The 21757-nt window shown below is 47.4% G+C and overlaps 1 protein-coding gene across 1 annotated transcript in view; it reads right to left on the bottom strand.

Annotated features, from left to right (window-relative positions):
- Positions 1-589: 589 nt before the first annotated feature.
- LOC143278077 (uncharacterized) overlaps positions 590-21757 on the bottom strand; it is a 72970-nt gene continuing 51802 nt past the window's right edge. Inside the window, exons 3-4 of the mRNA XM_076583110.1 lie at positions 1259-1471; positions 590-945 (exon numbers count right to left, since the gene is read on the bottom strand). Of these exons, the coding sequence (XP_076439225.1) occupies positions 836-945; positions 1259-1471 (323 nt within the window). The 3' untranslated portion in view covers positions 590-835. The remainder of the gene's footprint in view (positions 946-1258; positions 1472-21757) is intronic.

The following is a 21757-nucleotide window of genomic DNA, read 5'->3' as shown; positions in this document are numbered from 1 at the left end:
ATGACTGGTAGCCTCCAGCTTAACTTGTAAGATCTTCTATGAATGTTAATTCTAAAAATATCATTGCAGCTGTGGGTGTATTTTAGGGTTTTGTCCCGGTTATTGAAAGGTACAAGGCATGTTTTTTTCTCTCTGGATAAGTCTGTTTTCAAAGTTGTCCGTCCTGACGTGAGTTTTCAACGCAATTTATCATTTTTTTGTACGTTAACCCCAGTGAAGTATTTATCCAAATCCTGATATCATCTGTCCATTGTACAACGTCTTGGTTGTTTGATAAGACCAAAGGAAGATCACGAACTGGAATGCAAGAGTGGAGTCAGAACTGAGCCATGGAGTATGCATAAATCTACGTGTTTATAAGGGATGAATATTCACCATCAAGGAGACGGAAGAGGGCAAGCAGGAGAAAGAAGAAGATTAAGAAAATGGAAGAGGAGGAAAAACCGGAGAAGACCACGAAGCACACACACACACACACACACACACACACACACACAGAGGGTGAGGGGGCAGCGAGAAAGAGAGACAGACACACAGAAAGACACAGACACATTCATTTTCACTCTTACAAAAGATGGAGTTTCTCAATTCTTTTTATTTTCTGTCACTTTCCTTTTTCAGTCCCTGACCTGAAGCGAACATTCACCGTCTTTGTAATCCATATCGATACCTGCCAGACAAACGTTATCTTGTCGTCAAAACCAGTCCATTGTTTCAAAAAAAAAACTTTCGAAAGACCCAAGATGTTTCAGTCACAGCGTGGCTGACGACTTGGAGCTCCCATGATGCCTCAGTCAACATGACTGACGAACAGGAGATCCCAGAAGGCCTCGGTCTACCTGTGTCGACTGTGGGTACACCCCGGCAAATTCATGACCCGGCACAGTTCGCCCATCGGAGGTAGGACCCGTTTCAACGGGGTGGGCTTTATGCCTTGCAGCACGCCTGGAGGACAGAGTGCACTGCTATCAAATCAGAATGGAGTGGCACGCGCGCGCGCGCGCACACACACACACACAAACACACACACACTCCTAAACCCCCAACCCCCATACACATTCCTACACACCACCTACCCTTACACCCTCATGCTAATATACCCCCACCAACACCTATATAAACACATACACGCGCTCGCGCACACACACACAAACACTTCTATGCCATAGCCTCATCACCCCCCAACACACACACACACACACACACACTTTCACACGCACACACACACACGCACACACACTTCCACACGCACACTTACTCTTCAGCACTGAAGCAGCATCGTCGTCCCGAGAGGCGGACTGTTTCCTGGAGGACGGGGCAGGTGCCTGATGTCCCGATGACCGCTCCTCCTCCTTCCTGTCCCCCCTCTGCCTGTCGTACAGCCTGCCCAGGCTCAACAGGTCCCACAGCAACCCCTCACCTTCTGCGCTGGACACGATGTCGTCATCATCTTCCACCACCCTCTTGGAGTCTGCACAAAACATGATGACGTCACGGTAACATGGGTGATTCCTCTAACTTCTTTGTTGTTGTTGTTTTGTAGTTTTTCTCAGTGTACCGTTTACTTACTGGTGTTGATATTGGGAAGAAATAATATGTGTTCTAAAACATGTCATGTAAAAATACAGACTTTCTTCCCTTTCTTTGTCTTCCTGTTTATTCATTCGTGTTGATACTGGATTGGTGGAATAATACGTTTGCTTTTCTTTTATTCATCATCTCCATCGCCTTGTAGTCTCTAAGCTGAATATTCGAATCCAGCCCAAGAGACGCCCCCAAGGCCAGAAGGCTCCAAAACGGCTTAACATCGCTAAGCTGAAAAACATCACCATCAAACAGTCCTTTGTGGAGCTGCTGGAAGATCGTCTGGAATCCGCCTCTCTGGACAACCAGAATGTAGAGTCTGACTGGAGGACCCTGCGTGAGCTGATCTATAGTACAGCTTCAGAGACCCTGGGACCCATGACCAGAAAGCACAAAGACTGGTTTGATGAAAACTGTGATGAAATCAAGCAGCTTCTGGATGAGAAACGCCGTCTGCATCAAGCCTACCTGAGCAACCCAAAGTCCACATCAAAAAAGGATGCGTACGATGCCATCAACAGGACTGTTCAGCAAAAGTTACGCCAGATGCAGGATAAGTGGCTGAGTGACAAAGCTGATGAGATCCAGGGATATGCTGACAGGCACGATATGAAGAGGTTCTATGATGCCTTAAAAGAAGTCTACGGCCCCACATCCTCAGGATCATCCCCCCTCCTCAGTGCAGATGGGAATACCTTGATCACCGAGAAGGAGAAAATTCTCGAACGCTGGGCTGAGCACTTCAACAGTGTCTTAAATCGCCCTTCCTTCATAAATGATGAAGCCATAGACCGTCTCCCACAAGTCCCCATCAACGAAGCACTGGACGATCTGCCAACACCTCTTGAGACCCAGAAAGCAATCCGTCTGCTATCCAGTGGCAAAGCACCTGGCTCAGACTCCATACCAGCAGAGGTCTACAAGGATGGAGGCACTGTGCTGACTGAGAAGCTCCATCAGCTGTACTCACTCATGTGGAAAGAAGAGACGATCCCCCAGGATTTCAAAGATGCATCTATCATTCACTTATACAAACGAAAGGGGAACCGGCAAGCCTGTGATAACCATCGGGGCATTTCCTTGCTCTCCATCGCAAGCAAGATACTTGCCAGGATCCTACTAAACCGCCTCACAGCACACCTTGACCAAGGTCATTTGCCTGAGAGCCAATGTGGATTCCGGAAAGAGCGCGGAACCACCGACATGGTGTTTGCTGCAAGGCAACTGCAAGAGAAATGTCAGGAGCAAAATGCTGATCTGTTCTCCACCTATGTCGACCTCACTAAGGCCTTCGACACCGTGAGTAGAGAGGGACTGTGGAAGATCATGGCCAAGTACGGATGCCCTCGGAAATTTATTTCCTTGGTCAGCCAATTCCATGAAGGCATGCAGGCTCGAGTCCAGGATGGCGAAACATCTGCTCCTTTTGCTGTCACAAATGGTGTCAAGCAAGGCTGCGTCCTGGCTCCAACGCTGTTCAGCCTCATGTTCTCTGCAATGCTTACTGATGCCTTCAGAGATGGCGATGTTGGAATCGGCCTAAAGTATAGAACAGATGGCAAGCTGTTTAACCTCAGAAGGCTTCAAGCAAAAACGAAGGTCATGACAGACATCATCAGAGACTTTTTGTTTGCTGATGATTGTGCCCTCAACGCTGGATCTGAAGCTGACATGCAACTCAGCGTCGACAAGTTTGCCACTGCCAGCAGGAACTTCGGCCTTAACATCAGCACGAGGAAAACTGAAGTTCTCCATCAGCCAGCCCCAGGGAAACCCTACGTTGAGCCCAACATCACAGTCAACGGTCAGAGACTCAGTGCGGTGGAGCAGTTCACATACCTTGAGAGCACACTGTCACGAAATGCAACCATCGACGATGAAGTGAACGTCAGGATTGCAAGAGCAAGCGCAACCTTTGGTAGACTCTGTGCAAATGTCTGGAACAGAAGAGGCATTGGTCTTGAGACCAAGCTAAAGGTCTACAGAGCAGTAGTTCTCCCCACACTACTGTACGCCTGTGAAACTTGGACAGTGTACCAACGACATGCCAAGAAGCTGAACCACTTCCACACAACATGCCTCAGGAAGCTACTGAACATCAAGTGGCAAGACAGGACCCCAGAAACAGAGGTGCTCGCAAAAGCCACCCTTCCCAGCATCTTCACCATCCTGATGTAGTCCCAGCTTCGCTGGGCTGGACACGTGGTGCACATGCCAGACCATCGGCTGCCCAAAAGGCTCTTCTATGGCGAGCTGCAACAAGGGAAGAGATCACACGGAGGTCAGAAGAAGCGCTTCAGAGATACTCTGAAAGTCTCTCTGAAAGCCTTTGATATCAACCCTGACTCCTGGGAGGAATCTGCAGTGGACCGTGACAAATGGCGCGCTGCTGTGCACAAAGGCGCCAAGTTGTGCGAGGCCAACAGGACTGCTGCAGCTGTTCAGAAGAGGCAGGCCAGAAAGTCACGGGCAAACAAGCTCCCTGACAATGGTATGCCTGTCTTTGTCTGCCCCAACTGTCAGCGAACATTTCGTGCACAGATTGGACTATTCAGCCATCTGCGCATTCACCCTCATCCTCCCCCCAACCCCACCACCACCCTCCCCCCATCCCCCAGCTGGATGACAACGATGGTCATCATCGATCTCGATGGACACACCACCATTCATCATCTTGATGTGTCCGACAGACTTGTACCGCTGTACTGCTTGTCAGTCCTCAGTATCTCACCTGACAACAATGTGGTACCCTGTAAGTACTCAATTTCTCACCTGACAACAATGTGGTACCCTGTCACTCCTCAGTGTCTGACAACAGTGTGGTACACTCTCAATCCTCAGTGTCTCACCTGACAACAATGTGGTACACTCTCAATCCTCAGTGTCTCACCTGACAACAATGTGGTACACTGTCAATCCTCAGTGTCTGACAACAATGTGGTACACTCTCAATCCTCAGTGTCTCACCTGACAACAATGTGGTACACTGTCAATCCTCAGTGTCTCACCTGACAACAATGTGGTACACTGTCAATCATCAGTGTCTCACCTCACAACAATGTGGTACACTCTCAATCCTGTGTCTCACCTCACAACAATGTGGTACACTCTCAATCCTCAGTGTCTCACCTGACAACAATGTGGTACACTGTCAGTCCTCAGTGTCTCACCTGACAACAATGTGGTACACTGTCAGTCCTCAATGTCTGACAACAATGTGGTACACTGTCAGTCCTCACTGTCTCACCTGACAACAATGTGGTACACTGTCAATCCTCAGTGTCTCACCTGACAACAATGTGGTACACTGTCAATCCTCAGTGTCTCACCTGACAACAATGTGGTACACTGTCTGTCCTCACTGTCTCACCTGACAACAATGTGGTACACTGTCAGTCCTCAATGTCTCACTTGACAACAATGTGGTACCCTATCAGTCCGCACTGTCTCACCTGATAACAATGTGGTAAACTATCAGTCCTCAATGTCTCACCTGACAACAATGTGGTACACTGTCAGTCCTCAATGTCTCACCTGACAACAATGTGGTGTCAGTCCTCAGTGTCTCACCTGACAACAATGTGGTACCCTGTCAGTCCTCAGTGTTTGACAACAATGTGGTACACTGTCAGTCCTCAATGTCTCACCTAACAACAATGTGGTACACTGTCAGTCCTCAGTGTCTCACCTGACAACAATGTGGTACACTGTCAGTCCTCAGTGTCTCACCTGACAACAATGTGGTACACTGTCAGTCCTAAGTGTCTGACAACAATGTGGTACACTGTTAGTCCTCAGTGTCTGACAACAATGTGGTACACTGTAAACCCTTACTGTCTCACATGACAACAATGTGGTACACTGTCAGTCAAAAGTGTCTGACAACAATGTGGTACACTGTCAGTCCTCAATGTCTGACAACAATGTGGTACACTGTCAGTCCTCAGTGTCTGACAACAATGTGGTACACTGTCAGTCCTCAATGTCTGACAACAATGTGGTACACTGTCAGTCCTCAGTGTCCGACAACAATGTGGTACACTGTCAGTCCTCAGTGTCTGACAACAATGTGGTACACTGTCAGTCCTCAATGTCTCACCTGACAACAATGTGGTACCCTGTCAGTCCTCAATGTCTCACCTGACAACAATGTGTTACACTGTCAGTCCTCAGTGTCTCACCTGACAACAGTGTTGTAAACTGTCAGTCCTCAGTGTCCGACAACAATGTGGTACCCTGTCAGTCCTCAATGTCTCACCTGACAACAATGTCGTACACTCTCAGTCCTCAATGTCTGACAACAATGTGGTAACCTGTCAGTCCTCAATGTCTCACCTAAGTCTAGCATGAAAGGTAGAGCACGATGCTTTGCAGATCAAACAAATATCGGCATCATTTCCAAACCAACATTGAGCAACTTTCTTCAAAACGGAACATAATCTCTGTGGGCTCTTCCAAATACAATAGACTGAGCAACACACTAGACGTCACGTTCTTGGCATCAGAGATCTTTTCCCACCCCTCTTGCGGCCAATCAGTGGCAGCCTCTCTGCGTGTGTGTATGTGTGTGTTTGTGTGTATGTGTGGGTCTGTGTGTTGGTGTGCGTTTGTGCATGCGCGAGAGTGCAAGTGTACACAAGTGTCAGGAGAGTTCTGTGCACGTGTGTATGTGTGTGTGGGAGGGGGGAGTGAGGGGGGTAGAGGATGAGGTATGTGTGTGTATGCAGGCCTACACTGTGGGAGCAACGGAATATTGGAACGTGCGGGTGTGCATATATATATCTTTGCATATGTGGGGGGGGGGTCGGGGTGGGGGATATGGGCGTATGTGTGTGTGCTTGTACAAGTAAGTGTTCCTCTGTGTGTGTGTGTGTGTGTGTGTGTGTGTGTGTGTGCCGTGGAAGCTACGATACGTAGCCTAGAAATGAGTGTGTGGAGGAGGGGTGTAGAGGAGGTGCAGGGTAATGTGTGTGTGTGTGTGTGTGTGTGTATTGGGGCTCATGTACGTTTATGTGTATTTGACTGTGCTTTCATATCTGTGAAACTGCATGTTTGGTGCATATCTGTTATGCATATGTGTGTGTATGTGTGAATGCGTTTCTGCATGTTTTACATTTGTTTGCGAATTTATCATCATTGTTGTCTTTTTTATTTATTTTATTATTATTATTATTACTTTTTTTTTAAAGAAATTTAATTATTATTTATTTATATATTTACGCTTATAGTTGACTTCATCACGTTTTTGCGCCTTATACATATTATTATTAGTAGTAGTAGCAATTTTTTAATGTATTTATCTATTATTTATTCACCCTTTTCTTTTCTTCTCTTTTTCAAGGCCTGACTAAGCGCGTTGGGTTACGCTGCTGGTCAGGCATCTGCTTGGCAGATGTGGTGTAGCGTATATGGATTTGTCCGAACGCAGTGACGCCTCCTTGAGCTACTGAAACTGAAACTCACCTGACAACAATGTCGTACCCTGTCAGTCCTCAATGTCTCACCTGACAACGTGGTACACTGTCAGTCCTCAGTGTCTTGACAATAATGTGGTACACTGTCAGCCCTCAATGTCACACCTGACAACAATGTGGTACCCTGTCAGTCCTCAGTATCTGACAACAATGTCGTACCCTCTCAGTCCTCAATGTCTCACCTGACAACAACGTGGTACACTGTCAGTCCTCAGTGTCTGACAATAATGTGATACACTGTCAGTCCTCAGTGTCTGACAACAACGTGGTACACTGTCAGTCCTCAGTGTCTGACAATAATGTGGTACACTGTCAGTCCTCGATGTCTCACCTGACAACAATGTGGTACTCTGTCAGTTCTGTCTCACCTGACAACAATGTGGTACCCTGTCAGTGATCAGTGTCTGACAATAATGTGGTACACCGTCAGTCCTCAATGTCTCACCTGACAACAATGTGGTACCCTGTCAGTGATCAGTGTCTCACCTGACAACAATGTGGCATCACGTCAGTCCTCAATGTCTCACCTGACAATAATGTGGTACACTTTCAGTCCTCAATGTCTCACCTGACAACAATGTGGTACACTGTCAGTCCTCAATGTCTCACCTGACAACAATGTGGTACCCTGTCAGTCCTCACAGTCTGACAACAATGTGGTACACTGTCAGGCCTCACCTGACAACAATGTGGTACACTGTCAGCCCTCAATGTCTCACCTGACAACAATGTGGTACACTGTCAGCCCTCAGTGTCTCACCTGACAACAATGTGGTACACTGTCAGTCCTCAGTGTCTCACCTGACAACAATGTGGTACACTGTCAATCCTCACTGTCTGACAACAACGTGGTACACTGTCAGTCCTCACTGTCTGACAACAATGTGGTACACTGTCAGTCCTCACTGTCTGACAATAATGTGGTACACTGTCAGTCCTCACTGTCTGACAACAATGTTGTACACTGTCAATCCTCAGTGTCTGACAACAATGTTGTACACTGTCAATCCTCACTGTCTGACAACAATGTGGTACACTGTCAGTCCTCAGTGTCTGGCAACAATGTTGTACCCTGTCAGTCCTCAGTGTCTGGCAACAATGTGGTACACTGTCAGTCCTCAGTGTCTGGCAACAATGTTGTACCCTGTCAGTCCTCAGTGTCTGGCAACAATGTGGTACACTGTCAGTCCTCAGTGTCTGACAATAATGTGGTACACTGTCAGTCCTCAGTGTCTGACAACAACGTGGTACACTGTCAGTCCTCAGTGTCTGACAATAATGTGGTACACTGTCAGTCCTCGATGTCTCACCTGACAACAATGTGGTACACTGTCAGTTCTGTCTCACCTGACAACAATGTGGTACCCTGTCAGTGATCAGTGTCTGACAATAATGTGGTACACTGTCAGTCCTCAATGTCTCACCTGACAACAATGTGGTACCCTGTCAGTGATCAGTGTCTCACCTGACAACAATGTGGCATCACGTCAGTCCTCAATGTCTCACCTGACAATAATGTGGTACACTTTCAGTCCTCAATGTCTCACCTGACAACAATGTGGTACACTGTCAGTCCTCAATGTCTCACCTGACAACAATGTGGTACCCTGTCAGTCCTCACAGTCTGACAACAATGTGGTACACTGTCAGGCCTCACCTGACAACAATGTGGTACACTGTCAGCCCTCAATGTCTCACCTGACAACAATGTGGTACACTGTCAGCCCTCAGTGTCTCACCTGACAACAATGTTGTACACTGTCAGTCCTCAGTGTCTCACCTGACAACAATGTGGTACACTGTCAATCCTCACTGTCTGACAACAATGTGGTACACTGTCAGTCCTCACTGTCTGACAATAATGTGGTACACTGTCAGTCCTCACTGTCTGACAACAATGTTGTACACTGTCAATCCTCAGTGTCTGACAACAATGTTGTACACTGTCAATCCTCACTGTCTGACAACAATGTGGTACACTGTCAGTCCTCAGTGTCTGGCAACAATGTTGTACCCTGTCAGTCCTCAGTGTCTGGCAACAATGTGGTACACTGTCAGTCCTCAGTGTCTGGCAACAATGTTGTACCCTGTCAGTCCTCAGTGTCTGGCAACAATGTGGTACACTGTCAGTCCTCAGTGTCTGACAATAATGTGGTACACTGTCAGTCCTCAGTGTCTGACAACAACGTGGTACACTGTCAGTCCTCAGTGTCTGACAATAATGTGGTACACTGTCAGTCCTCGATGTCTCACCTGACAACAATGTGGTACACTGTCAGTTCTGTCTCACCTGACAACAATGTGGTACCCTGTCAGTGATCAGTGTCTGACAATAATGTGGTACACTGTCAGTCCTCAATGTCTCACCTGACAACAATGTGGTACCCTGTCAGTGATCAGTGTCTCACCTGACAACAATGTGGCATCACGTCAGTCCTCAATGTCTCACCTGACAATAATGTGGTACACTTTCAGTCCTCAATGTCTCACCTGACAACAATGTGGTACACTGTCAGTCCTCAATGTCTCACCTGACAACAATGTGGTACCCTGTCAGTCCTCACAGTCTGACAACAATGTGGTACACTGTCAGGCCTCACCTGACAACAATCTGGTACACTGTCAGCCCTCAATGTCTCACCTGACAACAATGTGGTACACTGTCAGCCCTCAGTGTCTCACCTGACAACAATGTTGTACACTGTCAGTCCTCAGTGTCTCACCTGACAACAATGTGGTACACTGTCAATCCTCACTGTCTGACAACAATGTGGTACACTGTCAGTCCTCACTGTCTGACAATAATGTGGTACACTGTCAGTCCTCACTGTCTGACAACAATGTTGTACACTGTCAATCCTCAGTGTCTGACAACAATGTTGTACACTGTCAATCCTCACTGTCTGACAACAATGTGGTACACTGTCAGTCCTCAGTGTCTGGCAACAATGTTGTACCATGTCAGTCCTCAGTGTCTGGCAACAATGTGGTACACTGTCAGTCCTCAGTGTCTGGCAACAATGTTGTACCCTGTCAGTCCTCAGTGTCTGGCAACAATGTGGTACACTGTCAATCCTCACTGTCTGACAACAATGTGGTACACTGTCAGTCCTCAGTGTCTGGCAACAATGTGGTACCCTGTCAGTACTCAGTGTCTGACAACAATGTGGTACACTGTCAGTCCTCAGTGTCTGACAACAATGTGGTACACTGTCAGTCCTCAGTGTCTGGCAACAATGTGGTACACTGTCAGTCCTCAGTGTCTCACATGACAACAATGTGGTACACTGTCAGTCCTCAGTGTCTGGCAACAATGTGGTACACTGTCAGTCCTCAGTGTCTCACATGACAACAATGTGGTACCCTGTCAGTCCTCACTGTCTGACAACAATGTGGTACCCTGTCAGTCCTCAGTGTCTCACCTGACAACAATGTGGTACACTGTCAGTCCTCACTGTCTGACAGCAATGTGGTACACTGTCAGTCCTCACTGTCTCACCTGACAACAATGTGGTACACTGTCAGTCCTCAGTGTCTGACAACAATGTGGTACCCTGTCAGTCCTCAGTGTCTCACCTGACAACAGTGTGGTAAACTGTCTGTCCTCAATGTCTCACCTGACAACAGTGTGGTACCCTGTCAGTCCTCAGTGTCTCACCTGACAACAGTGTGGTAAACTGTCAGTCCTCAATGTCTCACCTGACAACAGTGTGGTACCCTGTCAGTCCTCAGTGTCTCACCTGACAACAGTGTGGTAAACTGTCAGTCCTCAATGTCTCACCTGACAACAGTGTGGTACCCTGTCAGTCCTCAGTGTCTCACCTGACAACAGTGTGGTAAACTGTCAGTCCTCAATGTCTCACCTGACAACAGTGTGGTACCCTGTCAGTCCTCAGTGTCTCACCTGACAACAGTGTGGTAAACTGTCAGTCCTCAATGTCTCACCTGACAACAGTGTGGTACCCTGTCAGTCCTCAGTGTCTCACCTGACAACAGTGTGGTAAACTGTCAGTCCTCAATGTCTCACCTGACAACAGTGTGGTACCCTGTCAGTCCTCAGTGTCTCACCTGACAACAGTGTGGTAAACTGTCTGTCCTCAATGTCTCACCTGACAACAGTGTGGTAAACTGTCTGTCCTCAATGTCTCACCTGACAACAGTGTGGTAAACTGTCTGTCCTCAATGTCTCACCTGACAACAGTGTGGTAAACTGTCAGTCCTCAATGTCTCACCTGACAACAGTGTGGTAAACTGTCTGTCCTCAATGTCTCACCTGACAACAGTGTGGTAAACTGTCTGTCCTCAAAGTGTCACCTGACAACAGTGTGGTAAACTGTCTGTCCTCAGTGTCTCACCTGACAACAGTGTGGTATTTGTGCCGTGTCCGAACAGGGATCATGGAGTAAGTCTCCATGATTCTTAATTTTCTGGCGTGAGTAGGTGTGTGTGTGTGTGTGTGTGTGTGTGTGTGTGTACGTGTGTGCGTGTGCGTGCTTGCCTGCATATGTGTGTCTGTGCGGTGTGTGTGCTTGTGGTGCGTGTGTGTGTGCATAGGTGTGTTTGTGGTGTGTGTGTGTGTGCGTGTGTGTGTGTGTGTGTGTGCGTGTGTGTGTGTGTGTGTGTGTGAATGAGTGGGAGTGTGTGTGTGTACGTGCTTGAGTACGTTCGCGCGTGTGTGTGCTCTCGAGCATGTTTGTGCACTCACTAGCCCGTGTGTGCCCGCGCTTGCATGTGCTTGAGTATACGTGTGGGCAAGTGTGTGTGTGTGTGTGTGTGTGTGTGTGTGTGTGTGTGTGTGTGTGTGAAAGAGGGAGAGAGTTACCGACTGACTGACTCTGTGTTTGGTTTTCCTCAGGATGACTGACATGTGGAGCCACACTCTCGACTTGCAGACTTCTCCGCCTTTCAGGGAAAAACCTGGTGTTTGCAGTCTGGGACTGTTGACTGTTTGGCCCGGCAGTGACGTTCAAGTTGCTGGAGTGATCTCCCCTCTTGTATAAAATGGATCAGTAGCTGTGTGATAGATGATTGTTGAGAGAACTTTCCTTCCTGGCTGCCCAAGATTCAGTTTTGTTCTAGTTTTCTGCAGATCTTTCTCAACGTCATAGATGGAATCGAACCAAATCATAAAACTTTTAACCTTGTCGACCTAAGGAACTATAATTATCATGGGGATCAAAAGCTCATACAAAAAGCGTATTCAGAATGAAACGGGTGTGGTTTTTTGTTGTTTTTGTTTCTTTGTTTGATTGTTCGTTTCTTTGATTTGTTGTTTTTGTTTCTTTGTTTGATTGTTCGTTTCTTTGATTTGTTGTTTTTGTTTTTGAAAAATTCCACGCAGAAACTAGGACTTTAAAAAAGCTGTTCACAGAAAAATAAACACACACACACACAACACACACACACACACACACACACACACACACACACACACACACAATGTGAATCCAAAGTCAAATGAAATAAAAAATATAAAAAAAACATTCACTTCCTTCATGAACAGAAAATGTGTTCGTCAAGTATCAGATACATAATACGTTAACTGAAAATGTGCGGCAAGCACTGCTGGAACTTTGTGCAATGCAGAACAGGTGGGTTTGTAGCAAAGACATCAGCACTGTGCAGCACCTTTAAGGAAGGACTGCAGCATTTGCATGAAAGACAAGGTCAGGCAACCCCACACCACGTCACACCACACCATCCCATCCCCACACCACCTCACACCACACCATTCCCCCCTTTCCCCACACCACCTCACACCATACTATCCAACACCACCTCACACACCATCCCACACCACCCCATCCACCACTAGATCACCCCTCACCACACCTTCCCACCCCTAGATCACCCCTCACCACACCTTCCCACCCCTAGATCACCCCTCACCACACCTTCCCACCCCTAGATCACCCCAAACCACACCTTCCCACCCCTAGATCACCCCACACAACACCTTCCCACCCCTAGATCACCCCTCACCACACCTTCCCACCCCTAGATCACCCCAAACCACACCTTCCCACCCCTAGATCACCCCACACCACACCTTCCCACCCTTACATCACCACACACCACACCTTCCCACCCCTAGATCACCCCTCACCACACCTTCCCACCCCTAGATCACCCCTCACCACACCTTCCCACCCCTAGATCACCCCTCACCACACCTTCCCACCCCTAGATCACCACACACCCCTCAACCACACCTTCCCACCCCTAGATCACCCCTCACCACACCTTCCCACCCCTAGATCACCCCTCACCACACCTTCCCACCCCTAGATCACCACACACCACACCTTCCCACCCTTACATCACCACACACCACACCTTCCCACCCCTATATCACCCCTCACCACACCTTCCCACCCCTAGATCACCACACACCACACCTTCCCACCCTTACATCACCACACACCACACCTTCCAACACCTAGATCACCCCTCACCACACCTTCCCACCCTTACATCACCACACACCAAACCTTCCCACACCTAGATCACCCCACACCACACCTTCCCACACCTATATCACCCCACACCACACCTTCCCACCCTTACATCACCACACACCAAACCTTCCCACACCTAGATCACCCCTCACCACACCTTCCCACCCTTACATCACCACACACCAAACCTTCCCACACCTAGATCACCCCTCACCACACCTTCCCACCCTTACATCACCTCACCCACACCTTCCCACCCTTACATCACCACACACCAAACCTTCCACACCTAGATCACCCCTCACCACACCTTCCCACCCTACATCACCACACACCACACCTTCCCACACCTATATCACCCCACACCACACCTTTTCACCCTTACATCACCACACACCACACCTTCCCACCCCTAGATCACCCCACACCACACCTTCCCACCCCTATATCACCCCTCACCACACCTTCCCACCCCTATATCACCCCTCACCACACCTTTCCCACCCTATATCAACCCCTCACCACACCTTTTCCCACCCCTAGATCTCACCCCTCACCACACCCTTCCCACCCCTAGATCACCCCACAACCACACCTTCCCACCCCCTAGATCACCCCTCACCACACCTTCCCACCCCTATATCACCCCTCACCACACCTTCCCACCCCTATATCGCCCCTCACCACACCTTCCCACCCTTGCATCACCACACACCACACCTTCCCACCCCTATATCACCCCACACCACACCTTCCCACACCTATATCGCCCCTGACCACACCTTCCCACCCTTGCATCACCACACACCACACCTTCCCACCCCTATATCACCCCACACCACACCTTCCCACACCTATATCGCCCCTCACCACACCTTCCCACCCTTACATCACCACACACCACACCTTCCCACCCCATCATCTCACCTCATCACACCCCACCCCACGTCATACTCCACCTCAACCTCTCCCCAAAATAAATAAAATCCTCAGCAAGCGCAGAAATCGATGGAAAATGAAACAGTCAAGAATCAACAACATGATCATCCCAACACAAAGCGAACGACCGCCGGGTGGGGGTGGATGGGGGGGGGGATAGGTTTTAAGTGTGTGTGTGTGTGGGGGGGGGGGGGGGTCTTAAGAAAATTATCCAAAGAGCATGGAATGGAAAGATAAACAAAGAAACAATATTTCAAAACTGAAAAAAAAACTGCTCACGATAACGGCGAGGCAGAATCAGGAAATGGATCACGCGGGATTGGCGTCATAAGGCTTAAGGCCGAGAGGCCGGAGGATTGGGGGTCCCCGATGGCTCTCCGGTCCTCACGACCACCCGCCATTCTCACACATACTGCGCCAATTACTTCCGTTATCACCCCGTTGTCAGTTTGGTTGTTGTTGTTTTTAATTGCGTTACAACACACACACACACACACACACACACACACATCTAACATCACTGACAGTGAAAAGACGCTAAACTAAAGAACGAACACACACACACACACACACACACACACCGACATGCGACGAGGTCATGAGCGAAGATTCTATCCTCCCTGCACCCCTCTTACCCGCCCAACCACTTCCCCCCCACAAGTTGTTTCAAAACGAAATTAGTCGTTCATGACAAATCGGGGAGATTTCTAACTTGCTGTGATGAATCAGACGCACACACGTGCGGATCTCTGAGCGATGTTCATCACCCCTTGGGGGTGGGGGGGGGGGGGGGTGTGGGGGGGGGGGGGATGCGGCGGATATACGTGCGGGGTGGGATGGGTATGTATGTGCATGTGTATGTGTGTGTGTGTGTGTGCGCGCGCGTATGTGTGTGCATTTGTAAGTGTGAATGAGTGTGAGTGAGTAACTGCATGTGCTTGAATGTGTGCGTGTTTGTGTGCGGGCGCGCGTTTGAATTTGCGCGCGTGCGTGCGTGTTTATGCTATGCGAGTATATATTATGTGCGCGCTCTTGCCTGTCTGTTCCCAACAAGTGAAACAAAAACAAGTTACACCTCAGAACAAATGCACGTGAGGTTTAAAGCCTGCAAACTGGAAGAAACGGCAGAGAAATGAGGGAGAGGGGGGGTGAGATGGGGGGGGGGGGTAGAGGGGGGAGGAGAGAGGGGGAGGAGCAGGCAGAATACTGTTTTTAAATCTAGGAACATTCACTTTTTTCGTGATTGTGGACAAAAATGAAATAAATGAAATACGTTCTGAGAGCGTCTGGAATGAACAACGAACATGACGGTACACCAAGCAACAAAGGAACAGCAGGTGAGTGTTGGCGAAATCAAAAGTTTCCTTGGCCATGTTTTGAAAATACTTCACACACACACACACACACACACACACACACACACACACCCCTTCTTGTGACAACTTAGGTGTATATTGTCACAAGAAAACACATCATCTATATTTGTCCGCAGATGCACGCTAAATGTGTGCTGTACACGGCAGTGCAGAAGATGGAGGTGGATACGGACTGCAACATTGTAAGTCCCTCTAACGCCTGGCAAACTGCAGAGAGAGGCTTGGCTTTGCATTGTGCAGACACTTCTTGTTCCCTGTGCCACCTCACACAGAGCAGCCTCCACGACCACCTCACAAGGTTTTTCTCCAAGGGCAGGTTGCAGATACTAGAAACATACATTGTAAACAGTGCGTACTATCCAGAGGGATACCCCCAGGCATGTCCACTGTGCGACCATGTAGGTGTCTTTCAGAACCAGCCTGTGTGTGTGGAAGATGTCACCGACGTTGACAGAAACACACCTGAACTGTGACTCGCTGACCATAGTTATTGCATCGCGTTCACCGTAGAAGTTCCAATCCCGTTCGATGCCTTTATTGACCAGTGCTACAAAGTAAATTTGACAAGTACATGCCACTGTATCTGACATTCAAGGATGCAGGTTTTACACACAAACCGTCGTGTTGACCGTCGTGTTGACCGTCAGATCACGGGGACAGGACACAGAAAGGCGGTGCCAGGACTGATGCAGATGGGGTGACCCAAATCGCAAAGTCTCGCGAAACAACTCAGTGTATGGGTCACGAAGGTCACGCAGAAGCGGAGTTGTTTGATGAACAGACGACAGCAACAATAAATGATCTGAACAAAGGTCCTGCTTTGAGATTCTGCCATGTGTGATTGTGGCCAAGTGGGAGGGGGTGTAAAAGGTCATCTGTATGTGAACAAGGTGCCTATGTGTGTGTGTGTGTGTGTGTGTGTGTGTGTGCGTGCGTGCGTGCGTGTGTGTGTGTGTGTGCACGCGCGCGCGCTCGCGCGCTTGTGTGTGTGTGTGTGCGTGCGTGTGTGTGTGTGTGTGCATGCGTGAGTGCGTGCGTGTGTGTGTGTGTGTGTGAGTGAGTGCGTGCGCGCGTGTGTGTGTGTGTATGTGTGTGTGTGTGTGTGTGATATGTTGTTACCATGTTGTTTCTGTAGTATCACTGTTTTACTGTTACTGTAAAGCGCCTTGAGCGTTGGAAGGCGCTATATAAGTTTCCATTATTATTATTGATATTATCATTAGTGAGATTTGATTACATTGTACTGGGTTCACATACCGGATGCAGTCACAACACACGTTTCAAACGATAATTAGTCAGTCGGGCCTAAATCCACACACACTTCTTCACCGACTGCTTTATATTGTATTGTATTGGATTGTATTGTATTGTATTGTATTGTAGTGCAGTGTAGCGCAGTGCAGTGCATTGCAGTGTGGTGTGGTGTGGTGTGGTGCATTGCATTGTATTGTATTGCAGAGTATTGTAGTGTAGTGCAGTTCAATGTGGTGCAATGTATTGCATAGCATTGTATTGTACTGTACTGTATTGTGTTGTTTTGTATTGTATTGTATAGATTTTGTCACAATAGATTTTTCTGTGTGATAATCGGGCTGCTCTCCCCAGGGAGAGCGCATCGCCACAATACAGAGCATCCATATTGTTTCGGTTTTGTTGTTTGTTTTCGTATTTTGCTTGCAAGTGGATTTTTCTTCATAATTTTGCCAGGACATCCCTTTCGTTGCCGTGGGTTGTTTTTACCTGCGCTAAGAGCATGCTGCATGTGGGACCTAGGTTCACTGTCTCATCTGAATGACTAGCACCCAGACCACCACTCAAGGTCTAGTGGAATGGAATTTTCAAAAATCCCGGTCTGTATACAGGAATCGAACACCTGGGCAATGGCTGCCTAGTCGGGCGCATAACCACTGGGCCACCGCTCCACTGACGTCCGTATAAAAAGAGGATGAAAATCTGGCAGAATACGTCACAGCAAACACGGCACACAAAGCAGGTGTCTGTAGCACGATGATTGGTTCAGACTGGACAACATCAAAACATTGGGGGGTGGAGGGGGGAGGGGGGGAGGCGGGAGACGGACGGGGAAGGGGACTGAAGCAAAATGTCCGGAGTCACATGTCCCCCTCAAAAAATGATATTCTCTTTCAGCAGCTTTCCCAACTGGAACACACGCCGTTAATTGATTTGCCTGTGGTGGGGGAACGTTGTCGAAAAAAAAAAGAAAAAAAAAAAAAAGAAAGAACGAACGTGTGTGTCTGTTTGTTCGTTTGTTGTTGTTGTTGTTATCTGTGGAGGCGGGAATGATGAAGAAGGGACCGAGAGACAGAAACTGTGTGGCAAAGTGAGAAAGAGAAAAGTGTGTGCGGGAGAGAGACGGGGGGGGGGGGGGGGGGGGGGGGGGGGGGGGGGGGGGAGAGAGAGAGAGAGAAAGAGAGAGAGACTGAGTGACAAAGAGAAAGACAGAGACAGAGAGAGCCTGGGATAAAAAGAGAGAGTCACCGACAAAAGCAGAGAGTCAAAGACAGAGAGTGCATGGAAGAGAGAGGATGGATGGATTAATGAGAGACAGACAGACAGACAGAGACAGAGAGACAGAGGACAAGACACGGCAACATTCTTTATTTACGAGGACAGTAGATAAGCTCTGAAGCGCCTTTCTTCATCCAGTCTTCGCCCTGAATAGGATATACACAATACTAAAAAAATAAATGGCATAAACATGACGTTTATAACATATACATGGAAAACACACACATTAAAAAAAAAATGGTTGCACTGAGAGTGACGATGCACACTGATAGCACAGCAATAACGGAAGAACATCACCATGGTAAGGGAAGCTTATGGGCTGGAGAGATAGGAGGTGGGGGAGGGGGGATGGAGGGGGGGGGGGGAGGGGTGCTGACAGAAACTGAGACACAGAACGGAAATGAAATGAACGAAGAATTTTGGAGGTGTGAGGGGAGAAACTACACATATACACATTTAAACACATACCCACATGCATTCTGCACTCATGGGAAAAAAAGAAAGTAAAAGAGAAAAATAAGAGAAAGGATGACAAACAGACAGACAGACAGACGGACAGTCACAGAGAGAGAGAGAGAGAGAGAGAGAGAGTGAATGACACAGTGAGTGACACAGTGAGTGACACAGTGAGTGACACAGTGAGAGACAGGAAACAAGAATAAGAACAAGAACAAAAACTTTAATCTCCAGGCCCCCGGCCCCTAATATGGTGATCACGCAGAGACAACAAAATGTAAAACACATACTAACTTAAACCTGTAGAACAAAGGTGCTTCTTGTGCATAGTAAATTAATTCTAACTTTCATCATTGTTGTCACAGAATTCCTGTCGTATCTTCAGGGCATTAAATATATAAACGCAGAGTTTACGAATACTGTAAACAGAACCATTCTTCAGCAAGTGAACATACGACTGACCTTCAGAGTTCAGATGTTTTTGCCGCAGGTTATTGTAAAGGACACAATTGTTTATAAAATGGTTTTCATCCTCGGCCACATTACAACGTTTACATTCGTAATTTGAATTACATTTGAATGTTCTCCTAAAAAAAAATGATCCATTTATTGGGAGCAAACCAAGCCGTAATTTTTTTTTTACCAAACAGTCCCTGAAACACTTTTTATCCACAAAGTCAAAGTATTGCTCACACTAAAAACTAGTTTTAAACAGACTGTAGTTATGATATATATCTTTAGACATTACTGACTCGAGTGACAGACATGGAGAGAGAGAGAGAGGGTGACACCGTGAGAGACAGGGAGAGAGAGAGGGAGAGACGGTGACACAGTGAGAGACAGGGAGAGAGAGAGGGAGAGAGGGTGACACAGTGAGAGACAGGGAGAGAGAGAGTGTATGACACAGTGAGAGACAGGGGGAGAGAGATTCAGTTTCAGTTTCAGTAGCTCAAGGAGGCGTCACTGCGTTCGGACAAATCCATATACGCTACACCACATCTGCCAAGCAGATGCCTGACCAGCAGCGTAACCCAACGCGCTTAGTCAGGCCTTGAGAAAAAAAATCTATATATATATATTATATATATATAGATAGATAGATAGATAGATAGATAGATAGATAAGCTTACATAAATAAATAAATAAATAATAATTATGATATAAAAAAAGGTAGTAGTAATGAAAATAATGATAATAATGATAAATAAATAAATAAATAAGACAACAATGATGATAAATAAGCAAATAAATATAAAACATGAAGACACACATTCACACATACACCCACACATGCATAACAGATATGCCCCAAAAACGCAGTTTCACAGATATGAAAGCACAGTGAAATACATATAAACGTACATGAGCTCCAACACACACACACACACACACACACCACAAATTACCCTGCACCTCCTCTACCCCCTCCTCCACACACTCATTTCTAGTCTATGTATCGCAGCTTCCACGGCACACACACACACACACACACGCACACGCACACACACAGATGAACGCTTGCTTGTACAAGCACACACACACACGCCCATATCTCCCACCCCCAACCCCACACACATATATACAAAGATATATATATAATATATACGTTCCAATATCCTGTTGCTCCCACAGTGTAGGCATGCATACACTCACATACCTCATCCTCTATCTCACCTCCTCCCTGCACCCCCACCTCCCCCTCACACACACAACACACACACACACACACATGCACAGAACTCTCCTGACACTTGTGTACACTTACACTCTCACGCATGCACAAATGCACTCAAAAACACAGACCCACACATACACACAAACACACACATACACACACGCACAGAGGCTGCCACTGATTGGCCGCAAGAGGGAAGGGAAAAGATCTCTGATGCCAAGAATGTGGCGTCTAGTGTGTTGCTCAGTCTACTGTATTTGGAAAAGCCCACAGAGACTCTGTTCCGTTTTGAAGAAATTTGCGCAATGTTGGTTTGGAAATGATGCCGATATTTGTTTGATTTGCAAAGCATCGTGCTCTACCTTTCATGTTAGACTTACGGCCGCTCCCGCTCTCTGCTTTTATTTCTTTGAGGCGATCGATGGTGTGATGGCCTTGTACCTGTTCTTTTTGATATTCTTTGACTTTTCTGAGGATTTCCGATTTTCCTAGATGTAGGCCGCTCGTTGGTGTTGCGTTACCAGCAAGTCTGTCAGCTCGCTCATTTCCCTTAACTCCTGCATGTCCCGGGCAGTATGACCATGTGAGTTTTTTTATCTGAAAGTTGCGCATTGCCTTATGCCACTCTGGACTTCCCATTCCGTTTTCAATTTTCTGTATGAGGTTCATTGAGTCTGTTAGAATCATGGCATGTTGGTTTCCGGGCGTATGGATGGACGATAGCCACTGGAGGGCATGTGTCACAGCTTCAACTTCCATCGTTAGGCTGGAGGTTGTGACTTTGTAGGCAGCATTCTCTTCCCTGTTTTTCCATTTTGTTTCGCAGTGAATCCCCAGCCGGATTGGTCTTTGGTGACTGAGCCATCTGTGTATATGATGATGTCCTCTTCTTTACTGTTTTCTTCCATGAGTAGCTTCACTTCCGCATCAGTTTTGCCCTCTGGCCATTCCCGACAATGTCTTCCTAGAGTGGGTGAAATGGCTGTGTTGAATAGATGGTTGAGGTTTTCGGGGTATACAAAAATGAAATACACTAAAGTAGAAATAAGACAGCAATGATACTGGCAGCAAAAAACTAGTTTCTTTAACCATTCTTATATATTCCGATGTACCATATTAATCATTTAAATCGCTTATTATTCCCATGTACGGGAACCACTTCTGTTCAAATTTGTTATAGCGCATTTCCATTCTGGACACATATTTTTCAGTGCGGTAGTTGTACTGTACTTCCTTCACGAATGCTGATATTGTTGGTCTGATTTT

Source organism: Babylonia areolata, chromosome 35 (assembly GCF_041734735.1).
Source record: "Babylonia areolata isolate BAREFJ2019XMU chromosome 35, ASM4173473v1, whole genome shotgun sequence".
Taxonomy (NCBI): Eukaryota; Metazoa; Mollusca; class Gastropoda; order Neogastropoda; family Buccinidae; genus Babylonia; species Babylonia areolata.
The sequence above is the reverse complement of the archived record's forward strand: the minus strand, read 5'-3'. Positions and strand labels throughout refer to the sequence as shown.